The 16,409-nt window shown below is 39.4% G+C and overlaps 3 protein-coding genes across 3 annotated transcripts in view; 2 read left to right on the top strand and 1 right to left on the bottom strand.

Moving 5' to 3' along the window:
* Positions 1 to 16,409, top strand: part of LOC115693710 (eukaryotic peptide chain release factor subunit 1-3-like) — a 71,045-nt gene that overhangs the window by 11,586 nt on the left and 43,050 nt on the right. The window lies entirely within an intron of this gene.
* LOC115693719 (UPF0481 protein At3g47200-like) lies at positions 1,171 to 3,300 on the top strand. Its single transcript, XM_056319978.1, has 3 exons — positions 1,171 to 1,834; positions 2,128 to 2,274; positions 2,415 to 3,300. The coding sequence occupies exons 1-3, from the start codon at positions 1,223 to 1,225 to the stop codon at positions 3,090 to 3,092; spliced, it is 1,437 nt and encodes a 478-aa protein (XP_056175953.1). The 5' UTR covers positions 1,171 to 1,222; the 3' UTR covers positions 3,093 to 3,300.
* LOC115693714 (U2 small nuclear ribonucleoprotein A') overlaps positions 9,995 to 16,409 on the bottom strand; it is a 60,289-nt gene continuing 53,874 nt past the window's right edge. Inside the window, exon 8 of the mRNA XM_056319980.1 lies at positions 9,995 to 10,006. Within this exon, the coding sequence (XP_056175955.1) occupies positions 10,001 to 10,006 (6 nt within the window). The 3' untranslated portion in view covers positions 9,995 to 10,000. The remainder of the gene's footprint in view (positions 10,007 to 16,409) is intronic.

Genomic DNA, 16,409 nt, shown 5'->3' with positions numbered 1-16,409 from the left:
TAAGTCGAATAAAAAATGATCCGATCCAAATTGATCCATTTAATCCGTTTTGACCAATTTATATGCAATACAAATTTAACGACTCATACCCAACTCATATGTGATCCGAGCCGGATCCATTCTAGTAATTTTTTCTCTTTGGATTGGTCTTTGAAGAATGGATCGGCTCTTTGCACCCATACCCAACCTGATGCATGAATTACCGATTACAAAATCGATCATACTCATAAACTACAATGGTAAATTTGCATGAAAATTACGAATAAGAATAGAGTGTCCAATCAATTTGGTGCCCAATCATCCCGCATTGATTCACAACATCAAATTAATTTGATTCTAAGTTCCAAATTATGGCATTTCGAGACCCTTGATTGGCTTACTTTTCAAGGAGTGTACATGCATGTCGATAAGGTGTACATCAAATTCACATACCATTGGCAACGAAAATTCCTATAGTCTGTTCACGGTTACGACTCTTGGCTCGAAACTTTTGTACGGATAATTCACGAAAGAACTATCTATATTGGGGTTGTAGCTAATAGGAAATGAGAATTAACAACAATTTTGTCCCGGAGATTCGTAGACTTTTCACACTTGGGAGGAGGGCCCATCGAGACTTGTCCCGTTCTCAAATCGACTGCCCCTTCCCTAAATTGCTGTGAGTGAGAGAGCGAGTGAGTGGGTAAGATTGGGCCCCATTTTGTGGTGGACTTAATTGGGTTTTACAGCTCGAATTCATAACAATACATTTACTAAAAGTTGACTGACCTATATGCGACCCACCTCATTTCACATGAGTTAAAAAGGGTGTCTTGTGGATTCTTGGTTTGTGGTTGAGGTTTCCTCACCGTAAGTGAGGAGTCGAAGCTCTGACTGAGATTACCCCGCCTGTCTAAATGTATACATTTAATAAGTTATCAGGACTGCGTCCCTTATTTTAACGTACCAAACTCGCACTCTTAGTCCTCCTAAGTTGTCCTAGATATGTTTATAGGAGGAAGGAAGGAAATATCCCCTTAAGAGTTTTACCTTAGAAGATGGAGCATTTTAAGGAATTGTTTATGTCCGGACTAATCCATATACATCCAACTCATTTTATATGAAATTAAAAGTGGGTCAAAAACCCATTTCGACACCTCTATTTATACATGCATGGCCAGCATCGGGCTTGGACTACCCCAAACTTCATACACTCTTCCCCCCTCCCCCTCTCTCTCTCTCCATGGATATGGATTCTCCACTTCTCTCACCCAGAGCAGAAACTTGTGAAACTAACGAGAACTGCATCGTCCCAATCAACGAGAGCCTCGAGCGCATGCCCTCCGACGAGCAACGGTACTGGAAGAATCCGTCCATCTACACGGTCCCCGCCTCCATCACCAACCTCAACCTTAAGGCCTACCAGCCGCAGGTTGTCTCTTTCGGCCCCTTCCACCACGACAAGGACCTCCTCCGTCCAATGGAGGAACACAAGAGCCGCGCGCTCCTCCACTTCCTCAATCGGTCTGGGAAGTCCCTCGAGCCCTTCCGCAAGTCCCTCAGGGAGGTGGCACGGGACCTCGAGGAGAGATACGACGTACTGGACAAGAAGTGGAACGAGGGCACGGGGGACCAGTTCCTGGAGCTGATGATCAGGGACGGCTGCTTCATGATCGAGATCATGAGGACCAGCATAGGGGAGAAGTGTGACTATGAGCCCAGTGACCCCATCTTCAGCATCCACAGGCTGACATACATATCGCCGTACATAAGGCGGGACATGCTGATGCTGGAGAATCAGCTGCCGATGCTAGTGCTGTATCGGCTGGTTGCTGTCGAGAACAATGGCGAGGAGGTTCGTTTCTCAGATTTCACTCCGTCTTTAGAGTGGTCATTGCACGCATGCAAACCGCCGTACTATGTTCACCTAGCAGTACATCTTGGTAATCTCATATGGATCTCATGTGAAATCCATTATATCTAATGCTCCAAACGTTGAGGATGCACTGTTCGAGAACAACTAACAATTTCATTATTAAATCTATCACCTCGATCGGAGACTTCTTTTTTCTTTTTCCTTTTATGCGAGTAGTATCGACACGACAACAATCTCGTATTCAATGCACTGACTTTACTCCAACAACGCAGCGTGACGAATACATCAACAAGCTCATCCTCAGGTTCTACTCACTCCACACGGCCATCAAGGGGATGGGCAGACGCTTGCATGTCGTGGACGTCTTCAGGGAAGGCCTGCTGATGGAGCCCGAGAATGTCCAGCACGAGATGGAAAATGTGGGGGCTGAGGCTGGCGAGGAGATAGTCTTTTGCAATAATCACCTCTATGGGAGACATTTTTTTTTCCTTTTAAGCAAGTAGTGTCAACACGACAGCAATCTTGTATTCAATGCACTGACTTGACTCCAACAACGCAGGGTGACAACAACAACCTCAAGCTCTGCTCCCTCGACGCGTGCATCACGGGGATGGTCAGATGCCTCCTGCATGTCTTGGACGTCTTCAGGAAGTGCCTGGTAAGGGAGACCGAGGAGGTCCAGCACGAGGAGACCGTGCAGATAGTCCGGCCGGTCACCGAGCTCCACGAGACCGGGATCCAGTTCAAGAAGAGCCAGACCCGCAGTCTCAAGGGAATCTTCTTTGCCGGAGGGGTCCTGAGGCTCCCCGTGATCAAGGTGGATGACACCACCGAGTCCATCTTCCTCAACCTCATGACTTTCGAGCGCTTGCACATCGGGGCTGGGAACGAGATCACAGCCTACATCACCTTCATGGACAACATCATCAACAATGAGGGGGATGTCGCGCTGCTCCACACCCAAGGCATCATCCAGAATGCCATCGGAAGCGACAAGGCGGTGGCCAAGCTATTCAACTCTCTGTGCAAGGAAGTGCCACTCGCATCCAACAGCAGCCTTGACGCCGTGCAAGAGAACATGAGTAAGTACTGCAAGAAGCCATGGAACATTTGGAGGGCTAATCTCAAACACACCTACTTCAGGAATCCTTGGTCGATATTGTCTCTCATCGCCGCCATCTTCCTCTTCGCCCTCACCATAATTCAGACCATATATATTGTGCTCAGCTACAATTGAACCCTCCCGTTGCCTCTGCATGATAATTTCGTTTTTCCATTTTTGGGTTTTTCTCCTAATGGCTGTTGTTCGATAATTATCTGTTGATTGTTGTCATGAATGATTTTCCTCCTGTTTTCAGTCTTGCTTATTTCCCTCTCTAATTGTTTTGAACGATGGACATTTGGCTATTTATATATCATTATCAGATGATGATTGTCTTGTTTCAGACTTCTTCATTTTTGTCCTATTTGGATAGGTAGTTTGGAGAATGATCGAGTTTGAGGCAAATGAAATCTTCCATTGTAACATTTTCTTCTTGATTAAATTTTGTTGAAGTTGTGGCCAATTTATCCAGAAAAGCCAAGACTCTACAAGTTTCTAGATCTATAGTGAGGAGTTAAAAGTTTGTGGTTCTAGCTAAGTTGGTGGGAGTTAGAAGTAATGGCTAAAAATCTGCCCGACATGTAAAATGAAGCAAATTTCTCTGTTTGTGACAGATTCTTAGCAGAAGAGTCGATTAGGAAGGACTATAAAAAGGCTTCATGCTCGTTCATTCATGTTCAGATCAACTACAGCTCCATAAATCCCTTGTACCAAACATTTTGATAATACAACAAGCTCCAAAAGCTACTTACCACGCGATATGTATTTTATCGTCACTCGATATAATTAACCTATGCACAAATTTGTAGTAATTTAATCTTAATAGAATCCCTTTCCGAAAATCACGGTCACGGAAAATATAATTTAAACGGTTCGCACACTACAACTTTTTTAATCCACCTAGAGTTTTCCACATGTGACATTTATGTCTTTTTTTCCTTCGTATTATTAATTGATGTGGGAATTTCCAGATGTCACAGGCTCTCTCTCTCTCATAAATTTTTTTATATGTCATTGGATCTTAAACTTTTTTATGATGACATACGGATATTTTGATAATAAATCTACATGGACAAGTATATTTCAATGAAAAGATTCCATTTTTTCTTTAAAGCTCATTATATGCTGATGATTGAAAGGTTTGATTGGATAAATCAACAATAAAAAAATTTTGAGGAGCGGAATTGAAAAACTGTGTTAGTAATAAGACTAAATTAGCGTAATTGGTGTTATGTAGATAAAGAAGAAAAAAAGGAAAAATATCAAAATGGACCACCTGATGGGCCTAAAAGTTCTTGACGGGTTTAACTTGTAATTCTAGTAGAGCAGCCCAATCCTAAGGATCAATAAAAGCTGGCTTGGGTTGCGGAGGTAACCAAGAGGCGTGTTCGGGCAGGCTCGTACAATCCTATCGAAACGACATGAATGCTCTATCACGTACGATGCTACCTTCATTGTCTTAATAAATCTAAACGTTGATCTATACAAACGAGGCATATATCAATGTTGAAATGCCACGAGAAACACTTTAGGAATAAAAGATTTTACTTGTTTTGAAATTCTTTGGCCCATCTAAAATTGTGGAAACTCTCTATTGCAAATCTCCCGAGGTGAATCCCGAGGGATTGAACCGGCGGGCGAGTATAACTCTATTGCATGGTGGCACTTACACTTCGTAACGGGCTCTCCCAAGTCTTACCACAACTTGACTTCTCATTTATGGGATAAGGATACCACAAGCGTCATAACTTTCGTACAGCACTCACTTGAATATCATAACTTATTCTTTCAATCACTTGAGTGTCATGACTTCTAAAGAATGTTCACTCATGTGTTATAACTTTCAATCAATTATTTGAGTGTCATAAACTTTTAAAAAAAACTTCCATCAAGCCATTTTGCATTGTTCCAAAGACGAAAGGGGCTCCCGTGGGGTTTGCAAAAATAAAAAATAAAAAAAGAAACGTTCAGGAAATTTGGCGGGTAACGATATCGAAGCCGGACGCGTTCCCGCCAATTTTGTGATTTCGCTGTTTCATTTTAAGGGCACAATAAGAAAAAAAAAACGAAGAAAGCCCGCGCGCACTCAACTGATTCGAGTGGGAAGAAAAAGAATTTACATGAGCGGCGAAGGCACACTGAGTTGACTCGTTCGGTTCCGTGAATTCCGACCATCGTCATCTGTTCTTTCTTTTTTTCTTTCGGGAGTCCTTAGTACATTAGCCACTAATTCTTGTATTATTGATTTAAGGCCTTGCTCGTTTGAAAACCCAAAAAAAAAAAATAGAAAGAAAAATATGTTTCTAGCGACCGTAATATTACATGTTTAAGTAATGTAAATTGATGATACCGAGTTAATCCAATGAGTGAAGCCTGGCTGAATAATTGCACGTTCGTATCGAAATTTGGGTATGCAAAGGCGAAATATTAGTTCACGGGACACGTTAATTACTCGGGGTGATTGGTTTCACGGTATGCCGATTACCATCCTAGAATCGAGAACGACCCACTTGATCGTGGACCCAAACAGGAATCGGACCGACCAATCTGTTTCGATTCCCGAGTGGGTTCAGGAATTGGCCATATTTCCTTTGTTTTTTTCTATTCCCTACAAGATTGTAAGTGTCGTTGCATAACCACAACACGTTGGTCATCTCCACGAATAAAATTCGTGATCAACATGATGATTGTCTCCACAAATAAAGCTATAACGATCATGAAGACCCAAGTACGAGAGGTGTTGAGCCGCGAGGGAGGTGCAAGTATTGCAAGACTAAGACCAAGAGAAATGAGAGTGAGAGGCGTGAGCAACAAGTGTGCATGAGTGAGTCTGAGCGAAAAAAGAATGGGCATTAATGTTTTTGAAAAATGAAATAATAAAAATTAAAAAGTCGGTGCAATCCAGGAGGGTAGGTCCACACTTAAAATCAGGAATATGACCGATATTCACCGGTTCTAAATTTTAGGAGTCAAGAACCGGCCGATTTAGTCTGATTCTTTTTTTTTGGTGTAAAATGTAAGTAGTATATAACAGATGATGTACAGCAGCTTAGGGGCATTCCCCGGCATTACAACTAGTACTAATAATTCGAGAATATGGAAGTAGGAAGTCTCCATAAAGTAGCTAAAACAAAGTTAGGTTGTGAAGGTTTGATTTTTTGGTATAGCGAAGCTCTACCTCTTACATTTTTCCGCACCTTCGCCAAAATAATCTGAATGTCAGTTGGATTGTTTTGAAACCGCCTATGGTTGCTCTCCATCCAAGTGCAATATACAGTCGCTAGGAAAGATACTTTGAGGAGTTTCGCTGCCAAATCTTTGCCTCTCGTTGCTCTAACCATCCATTGAATCTCCTCATTCCATCCCCATACATTACGCCTGATCCCATGTTGCGCAAGAATATTGCGCCAGATGCTACCTGTCCATTCGCATTGGAAGAAAAGGTGAATCGTGTTCTTTATACTTGCCCTACAGAAGGTACATTGAACATCGACTGAGGTCATCCACCGTGATATGATCTCTGCTGTCGGAAGCCTATCCCTACATACTAGCCAACCAATAAAATTGTGTTTGCTAACGCCGCTACTCCATATTAAGTTATACCACTTCACAGCCAGACTCTCGTGTCTAAGTTCATCCAAGACATCATGGCAGCAATATCTTGGATTAGACATGACTGGGGTTAGGACATGACGTAGTTTGAGGATACATCGCCAACTCCAGGCCATACTACCCTTCATGTCCATCTCCAAAAATGGGGTTCCTCTGCATTTTGTATTGTGGACCCAGGAGCTCCAAAGTGAAGAAGATGGATGATTGATAAGATTCCACAATGTGCGCCCTAATAACACTTTGTTCCATAGGTTCAAATCAGGCAATCCTAACCCTCCTTCCTTTTTGGGTGAGCATACTACACGCCATGTAACTTTGTGCGATCCACGGTTTGTTGAAGACCCAACCCATAGGAAGTGGCAAATCTTCTTCTCAATCTCATAGATAGTTTGCTTCGGAAGAAGAAACATTTGCATCCAGTACGTGCAGATAGATATAAGGACCGATTTGGTTAGTTGTAACCGACCCGCATAACTCATATGCTTCATTCCCCAACTCTCAATTTTCTTGAATATCTTATCAGTAAGGCTTTTGCAATCTGAGTGGGTGAGTCTTTTAGTAATAAGAGGAACACCCAAGTACTTGATAGGGAGAGTACCTGCGGGAAAAGGCGTATGGTCCAATATAAGAAGCTTTTCCTCCTCATTTAACCCAAAGAAAAATATTTGGCATTTGTCAGGGTTAAACCGCAGTCCAGTGAGAGTGTCGAATTCTTCAAGAGCTTCTACCAGGCATAGAACAGAGTCTACATCTCCATGGGCAAATAAGAACAAGTCATCAGCGAAGCAAAGGTGTGTAATCCTTTGCGTTTTGCAGCGCCAATGGTATTTGAAGGAAGAACTAGCAACTTTTGCTCTTACAATTCTATTGAAAATTTGCATAACTAGAGCAAATAAATATGGAGAAAGAGGATTACCTTGTCTCAGCCCATTAGTGCTACTGAATTACCCTACCTGTTCGCCATTAAAATTTACTGAAAACCTCGGGGTAGTAATGCACTCACTTATCAATTCAACCAGATGTTGGGGTGTATTTAGAGCTTTTAGGACCCCGATGACTGCATCCCATCTGACCATATCATAAGCCTTCATGAGATCTATTTTTATGGCGACACGTTTACCTTTTATCTCCCTTATGATAGTTGTGAAGTAAATCTTGGCATAACAGGATATTTTCTGAGATTTGTCGTCCGGTGATGAAAGCCGTTTGGTTTAAATCAACAATCAAGGGGAGCATTCCGCTTATTTGTTCTGCAAGGAGTTTGGATAAGATCTTATACAAGGTATTACAGCATGATATGGGTCTGAACTCCTTGAGGGATGAGGGATTTGGAACCTTCGGGACAAGAGAGATCAAAGTGGAATTTATAGATTTCAATAATCTTTTGGACGAGAAAAAATCCAGTATAGCTTCCTCGATGTCGTGTCCAATGATAGGCCAAGCACTTTTGAAGAAACGACTGTTAAAACCATCTGGGCCTGGTGCTTTGAAATCATTGAAACCCTTTAGGACTCGAAGAATATCCTTTCTCTGGGGTGGAGTGAAAGTAACTAAAGCATTGATATCTTCATGAAAAAAAGGGACAAACCTCTCATAAGGGATACAAGGTCCCCTGGAACTACCAAGAAGGGCTTGATAGTATGATAAGATTGTGTTCTTAAGAGCCCCCTCTTCAGAGATAACGGATCCATCCTCAAGTATGAGATGATTTATCCTGTTCTGAGCACTTCTTCGCATCATGGAAGCAAAGAAAACCTTGCTATTATTGTTGCCCTCCTTTAGCCAAAGATTTCTGGATTTCTATTTGAGCAAAATTTCTTCATGTTTACTTAAAACCAGAAATTCCTCCAAATGTGCCTTTTCTTCTGCCCGAGAGATGGCATCGAATGGGTCAATCACCAGCTTTTGTTGAATCTGATACAAGCTTTCCTTAGCCTGGTTTACCTTAGCTTGTAAGTCACCAAACTGAGATCTATTCAGGCTCTTGAGTTGTTGTTTCAGCTTTTTGAGCTTTGTCACTACTGCAAACATGCATGATCCTCTAACTTCTTCTTTTTGCCAGCAGGAGGAAATCATAGGTAGATAGTCCGGACTTGAGGTCCAGAAATTGAAGAATCTGAAGGAATATCTCCTTCTCCTGCTAGTGGTGTCTAATTTCACTAAACAGGGTGAGTGGTCTGATACCCCTGGGAGTAGGAATTCAACTGAGTAGTGCTCATACTTGTTCCGCCATTCTGCGTTAACCAGTACTCTATCAATTCTACTTGCTCTAAGATTAGTCCCAGAGCTTTTGTTAGTCCATGTGAAGACCGGGCCTAGTGATGGAGGCTCGATTAATGCAAACTCCTCAATCATGTTGTTTAGTTCCTCCATACCCGCAGTCCAGCGAACCGTGGAGCCAATCCTTTCGCTGATATCCCTTGTTTCATTAAAGTCCCCAATGAGCAACCATGGCACGTTTTCGGGATTTCTGTTCGAAAAATTCAAAATGTTGCGCCACATATTCCCTCGCTCCACTTCCGTATTGCAACCATAGATGGCAGAAAGCAAAAATGGGTCCATCCCAGGTTTATCAATTTGACAATGGATGACTTGAGCAGAAGCCTCCAACACCGTTAACCTAAGGATAGATGGCTTCCAAAGAATCCAAAGTCGACCTAAGGTGCTGTACATATAGTTATGAGCATAAGACCATTCTCTAAAGCTACTGTCAACAACAAAATCAGCATTATCTTCCTTAATCTTATGCTCGATCAAAATGAGAATATGAGGGTCTAGAGACAAAGCAAAGTCTACAAGTTCCCTTCTTTTAGGGCTATGATTAAGGCCCCTCACATTCCAAGAGACTATATTCATAAATCAGGAGGTACCGTTACATCCCATTAGTCTGATTCTTTTGCTCACCCCTATTAATTATGTTGGATCTAATTGGCAATGGACCAGGATCCGTAGAGGAAATTCTAATTTTCAACTCTTTGACTTTTTGCAAATTGACTTTCATTAAAATTGTTGAAATATTTCGAATAATTCAAATAAATACATATTCAATCACAATCCCATCCATTGGCCCTTCCACTAAGTGTTTCTTGTGTTACTAATTCTTTCAATCAACATGGGCTATCGTTTTTATTTTTTAAATTATTCATTTTTCGCAAAATAAATATAACCTTTGATACCTTTACATTTCGAGAAAATCAAGGCATTCAACACTAAATAAATTTCTGGTACCAATAAAAACTAGAAGTAAATGCAATGCCAAACAACCGCTTAATTCCCCTTTTTTGGGAACCAGCAAATGAATATCAATTTATTCCTTCCTCTCTCTTCACGCTAAATAATCCAACATCTCTCCAACCGTTAATCCGAAAAAAAAAAAATTGACCTGAGTTCATCTTTTGAATTTCTAAAAGCGCGCGTTGGTCCTCTTCCTCCTATTTCTCTCTCTCTCTCTTTTCATTCTTCATTTTTTGCGTTAAAGTGTTTTTTTCATTAAAAAAAAAACCGAGTTAACTCAGCGAGTCGAAATCCGAAATCTCACCTGGGATTGACGACGAGTCAAGGGCGCGTGCGTATCCAAAAGAGAGACACGTAAGAACGTGCGGTAACTTGAGCTCCCGCAGAATAGCGAGCGCAAGAAGAGAAAAGAAAAAGATGGTGACGGGGAGGAGAAGAGCAGCCCATCCTCGTCTCTCTCCTCGTTAGGGCTTTCCTCTCTCGTTCGAGCCCCATGCTTCCATGGCGGTTACCATCCCTAGCCACAGTCAACAGCTCTGGTCTATCCCAATAAAACCAAAGTTCCAGCGACAGCGACGCTCCTTCAGTCTAGCAAGCTTGCTCCAGCGCTGCGTCTTGTTGTAGTTATTGTTGTAATTATAGGTTCTAATGACTCAACATTAGTGATATGTCTCTTCAATTATCGTGACTCTTCGTTTTGCCGCAGTTTCTGAATTTAATATAGCTGTTAATTGAGGGTTATTGTCTCTACTAATGTGAGCATAACCAACATGACTTTTGAGTTCATGTCCCTTCAGTTTTCGCAGCCGTTTTCCCTCGTTTATAAATAGATGTATCTTCTTAGTTCAAACATAGAGAGATAGAAAACTTCTCGAAGTATATCTAAAGCGTCTCTTGAGTATTCTCTTCTAGAATAGTCCCCTAAGTGTGTAGGTCTCGAGAAGTATTTGACAGACCTATGTTCGTACAGTGCTGATATAAACAGATTCGAAGTGTTGTATTTTGGGAGGCATAGTACGTGAAACTATTTGGCACCGTTGGTAGGAACTAATTGCCTTAATGAGATCCGGTTAGCCGTACCTCACCTCCTGTATTGAAGTTGCTGATTTTCTAAGGTCATCGATTCAAAAGGCAGGTTATCGATTGTCATCGATTCAAATACAAGTTGTCGATTGTCATCGATTCAAAAGGCAAGTTGTTGATTCATAGTTATCGATCGATCACCGAGATATTGATATACAAAAATATTGTCGACTTCAAGACTCTGATCGATTACTTAGCAATTGGAAATTTTATTACAATCAAGTAAGTTTGTATTTGAATTGCAATTAAGCATCTTTATTCATAAAGATTAGCTTGGCTTGGTCGTTATAAAATTTATTATCACTGTTTATGTTTTTCTTATTACAACAACAGTTTTCGTCAAATACATAATAATTTCCAACAATCTTAAGGCGATTAGCTATTTGTTGGGTTTTTCAAAAGAAGAACAAGATGGTTGATAATGATCAAGTACTAAATGACATCCAGAATGTTTCTGGATATGTTCATATAATCGTTTTGACCGGTGAGGTTCAGACCTCATGGCCTGGTGTCATGGCAGAAAATGTTGTGAGCCTTCGGGCTAAAACCATCTATGGTGGTATGGGTACAAATCGCTTGACTGATATACCCGGACAAAACAGTACAGGCCAAATTGTGTATGGTTCAAATTCTACAGGGATGATTCAACAGTCTTTACCTAATTTGATGATACCAATTCCAGTAACACTAAAAGAGAAACCGGAAAAATTCACTGGTGTGAGCTTTAAGCAGTGGCAACAGAAGATGTTCTTCTATTTGGCCACACTGAATCTGGTTAAGTACTTATCAGAGGTGCGCCCAATAATTAGTCCAGATGAGCAAGATGTCACAACGCTCAAGGCGTTGGAGGCTTGGAAGCACGGGGACTTCCTTAACTGTTTAGTAAATTCCTTATATAATGTCTATTGTAATATTGAAATTGCTAAACAGTTATGGGAGTCCTTGGAAAAGAAATACAAGACTGAGGAAGTGGGCACTAGGAAATTCGTGGTTGCCAAATTCCTGGATTTTAAGATGATGGATTCTGAATTTGTCATGAGTCAGGTTCACGATTTACAAATAATTCTGAACGGAATCTTTGCTGAGGGAATGTTGCTTAGTGAATTCTTCCAAGTGGCAGCTATTATTAAGAAGTTGTCTCCGAGCTGGTCAGACTTCAAAAATTATTTGAAGCACAAACGAAAAGAGATGAGCTTTGAAGATCTCATTCTGCGTCTCAGAATTAAGGAGGACAACAGGAGGAATGCAAACCCTCTTACGAAACCAAAGGCCAACTTTGTTAAGTCTTCCAATTTCAAACAAGTAAGGAAAAGGAAGTAGTCTCTTCAAGGGAAAGGCAAGTAGAAGAAACAGTCCCAGAAATTCCAAGGGACATGTTTTGTTTGTAATGAGCCTGGCCATCGGGTTAAGGATTGCAAGAAGCGCCTGAACAAAGGCAAGGGCGGTGGTGCAACCAGGCAGCTAAATCTAACTGAGCAGGCAGATGATGAAAGACTGACTACTGTGGTAGTGTTTGAGGTATATTTGATGTTGAACAATACCAATTGGTGGTTGGACATAGGTGCCACAAATCACATTTGTGTGGATAAACACATATTCTTGTCTTACGAGAAAGTTGAGGAAGAGGAGATGCTTTATATGGCTAACTCTACATCAGCTAAAATTGCGGGGAGAGGAAAGGTGATCTCGAAGTTCACCTCTAGCAAGGAAATCACTCTGCTAAATGTGCTGCATGTACTTGAGATCCAGAAGAATCTCATATCTAGCCTCATACTTGTCAAGAAGGGTTTCAAATAGTATTTGAATCTAACAAGTTTGTACTTTCCAAAAGGGGGATGTATGTGGGGAAAACGTACTTGTGTAATTACCTGTTCAAAGCCAATATAACTGTCATTGACGTAAACTTGAAATTCTTATACCCAAAGACTATTAATAAAGAAAAATCTTCAGTTTATACTGCAATGTCTCCTTATCTATGACATAGTAGATTAGGACATGTAAACTATGGTACAATAACAAGAATAGCAAACTTCGGGCTTATTCTAAGGTTTGAGTTAGATGCCCGTTACAAGTGTGAGACTTGTGTTGATGCTAAGTTTGTTAAGAAATCTTTCAAATCAGTTGAAAAAACTAGTGAACCTCTACAACTAACTCATAGTAATCTAAGTGATTTAAAATTTGTAGAAAGTAGAGGTCGAAAGAAGTGCTTCATCACTTTTGTGGATAATTATACTGAATTGTTTATCTATTAACTAGCAAAGATGAGGCTATGAGCATGTTTATTAAGTATAAAAATGAGGTCGAGAACCAATTTGATAGACAAATCAAAGTGCTTAGCTCTGATAGAGAAGGAGAATAGAGTTCTTCCAATTTAAAGGAGTTATGTGCTAGTTTGGGGATAATTCTCCAAACAATTGCGCCTTATACTCAGCAACAAAATGGAATTGCTTAATGAAAGAATAGAACTTTAAAGGAGATTGCTAACGCCATTAAGTTTAGGTTTACCTCAGAACTTGTGGGGGCAGGCAATTTTAACTGCAAACTGTATTTTAAATAAAGTACCCACATGAAGACAAGTAAAACTCCATATGAGTTATAGAATGCAAGGCTACCATCCTACAATTATTTGAAAGTGTGGGGGTGCCTAGCCAAGGGGGCAATTCCTCCTCCTAAACAAATTCGATTGGAACCTAAAACAGTGAATTGCATATTCATCGGTTATGCTCAAAATAGCAGCGCATACAGAGTTTTGGTTCACAAATACGAAAACGTGAAAATCCATGCCAATACTATCCTAGAATCAAGGGATACTGAATTCTTTAACGATATATATCCTGCAAAAAGAAATCAGGGTGAACCTTCTCAGAAGAGATTTAGAAAATCAAAATCTGAGAATGATGAAGTTGAGACTCAAGAAGCCGAACTTCAAAGGAGCAAGAGGTCACGGATTAGAAAATCTTTTGAACCTGATTTTATGACATTTATGTTAAACGGTGAACCTCAAACGTTTGAAGAGACAATGTCAACTCAAGATGCTCATTTCTAGAAAGAAGTTGTTGATAATGAGATTTATTCTATACGAAGTAATCACACTTGAGAATTGGTTGACCTTCCATCCAGAAATAAACCAATTGGATGTAAATGGATATTCAAAAGGAAGCGTAAAGATGATGGTTTCATAGATAAGTATAAAGCACGGCTAGTTGCCAAAGGGTTTAGACAAAGAAAGGTCTAGACTACTTTGATACTTATTCACTTGTAACAAGAATTACATCAGTTAGGATATTGATTGCTATAGCTTCGCTATACAATTTGCAGGTACATCAGATGGATGTGAAAACTGTATTCTTGAATGGTGATCTCGACGAAAAGATTTATATGAAACAACCTGAAGGATTTAAGGTCAAAGGACAAGAACACAAAGTGTGTAAACTTGTCAAATCATCGTATAGACTTAAACAAGCTCCTAAACAATGGCATGAGAGGCTTGACCATGTGATGATCCAAAATGGATATAAAAATCAATGAGGGTAACAAATATGTATACACTAAATCCACAACCGTTGGATGTGTACTTATTTGTCTATATGTCGATGACTTCCTGATTTTTGGAGATAACGCTGAGGTCGTCAAAACCACCAAGAATGTGGAGTCAAAGTCATGTTAGGGATACTAAAACTGATATGGAAAATTTATCCACAAGATGATGTATTAATTTGATTGGTTTATGGAATTAGTCGCTTTCGAATTAAATCAACATAGTTCATGAGATGTTTATGTTACTATTTACTAATTATAGCAATTATGATAGATTCAAGTACTTCGTGATTGGAGTTTATATGATGTTATAATGTATCTAAGTTCTTGTTGATTAAGGTAATAAATGCTTGCGGTTAATTACGCTAAAGTGATTCGAAACCGAAAAAAAAAATTCACACTAAGAAGGGCGTTTGATATATCTTTTTGCTAGAACTGACTTTTCTCCATATGAAGCCAGTGGAAATTTTTGAATTTGACACAAAATGATTATAACTTCTCTTGTGTGCCACTTGAAGTTAATTTATGAGAAGTTATATAATTGTCATGAGCTAATTGAGCTTATATATTATTGGAAAGCTACTCTTTGTGAAATATTGTTTTTTTTTCTTGCTACGGGAAATGTATACACGGAAGAAGGGCGTTAAGTACTAATAACGAGACCTCAAGTAAGAAATTTAAATTATCCCGAAGGTAAAAATTATAAGTCTAACGCCACGTCAAACATGTGAAGTCCGTGGCCAAATCACATTACGTGCACTCAATTCGATACAAGCTTTTTAATTTAGGCTGACCCTTGGAAGGTACATTAAGGCTGTGCATGACGACGATTCTGTGCCCGGGAATAGATTCTGCTCAGAAATGATTCTTTTTTATTCTGTGCCCAGAATTGATTCTGAGCATTTTAAGGTGTTTGTTAACGGCCCAAAATTCCATCCCTGGAATAGAAAAAGAACATAAATGCGTTTGGTAACGCCACAAAATTTCTTTTTATTAATAATATTTTTAAATATTTTAATATTTCTTTCGTTTTTTCTTTTCTTTTTTTCTTTTCCTCCTTCTTAGCCATGGCCTGCTCGCCAGCCATGACCGGTAAAATATTTTTTTATTAATAATATTTTTATTAAAAGTGTTTTTTCTTTTTTTTGGCCATGGCCTGGTCGCCGGCCATGGCCGGTAAAATATTTTTTATTATTAATAATATTTTTTATTAAAAATATATATATATTTTTTGGGCCATGACCGGTAAAATATTTTTTTTATTAAAATATTTTTATTAAAAATATATTATTATTTTTTTGGCCATGGCCTGGTCGCCGGTCATGGCTGGTAAAATATTTTTTATTAAAAATATATTTTTTTCTTTTTTTTTGCCATGGCCTGATCGCCGGCCATGGCCTGTAAAATATTTTTTTATTAAAATATTTTTATTAAAAATATACATTTTTTTGGCCATGGCCTGGTCGCTGGCCATGGCCGGTAAAATATTTTTTTTATTAATAATTTTTTTTATTAAAAATATACATTTTTTTGGCCATGGCCGGTAAAATATTTTTTTTTATTAATAATTTTTTTATTAAAAATATATATTTTTTCTTTTTTTGCCATGGCCTGGTCACCGGCCATGGCGGGTGAAATATTTTTTTTATTAATAATATTTTTTTTCTTTTTTTTTGCCATGGCCTGGTCGCCGGCCATGGCCGATAAAATATTTTTTATTTTAATAATATTTTTTATTAAAATATTTTATTCTCGTCAGATCCGGCGAGGGCAGTCCTCGGGCCGGACATTAAAAGCTACATTAAAAACCAAGAAAAGGAAGAAGAAAAAAAAATTGATTCTCAAAATTGTTCCCGAATCAAGAAGCTACTTTTTTATTCTTGAAAACGATTAGAACAATTTTTGACAAAATTGTGCCTAGAATCAAAAAATTAAACAAACGCATTTCTGTTCCCAAACTGATTCTGGGAACAAAAGAACAGAATC

The sequence above is a fragment of the Syzygium oleosum genome, unplaced genomic scaffold, assembly GCF_021117445.2.
Source record: "Syzygium oleosum isolate NSW1041296 unplaced genomic scaffold, Sole_v2.1 Sole_v2.19, whole genome shotgun sequence".
NCBI classification, from domain to species: Eukaryota; Viridiplantae; Streptophyta; class Magnoliopsida; order Myrtales; family Myrtaceae; genus Syzygium; species Syzygium oleosum.
The sequence above is the reverse complement of the archived record's forward strand: the minus strand, read 5'-3'. Positions and strand labels throughout refer to the sequence as shown.

Bases quoted from the DNA above. Each gene is read 5' to 3' on its own strand.
- LOC115693719 (XM_056319978.1), top strand. From the start codon at position 1,223: ATGGATATGGATTCTCCACTTCTCTCACCCAGAGCAGAAACTTGTGAA. The intron at 1,835-2,127 runs GTTCGTTTCTCA...CCAACAACGCAG, and splicing joins TCGAGAACAATGGCGAGGAG to CGTGACGAATACATCAACAA. The intron at 2,275-2,414 runs GTGGGGGCTGAG...CCAACAACGCAG, and splicing joins TCCAGCACGAGATGGAAAAT to GGTGACAACAACAACCTCAA.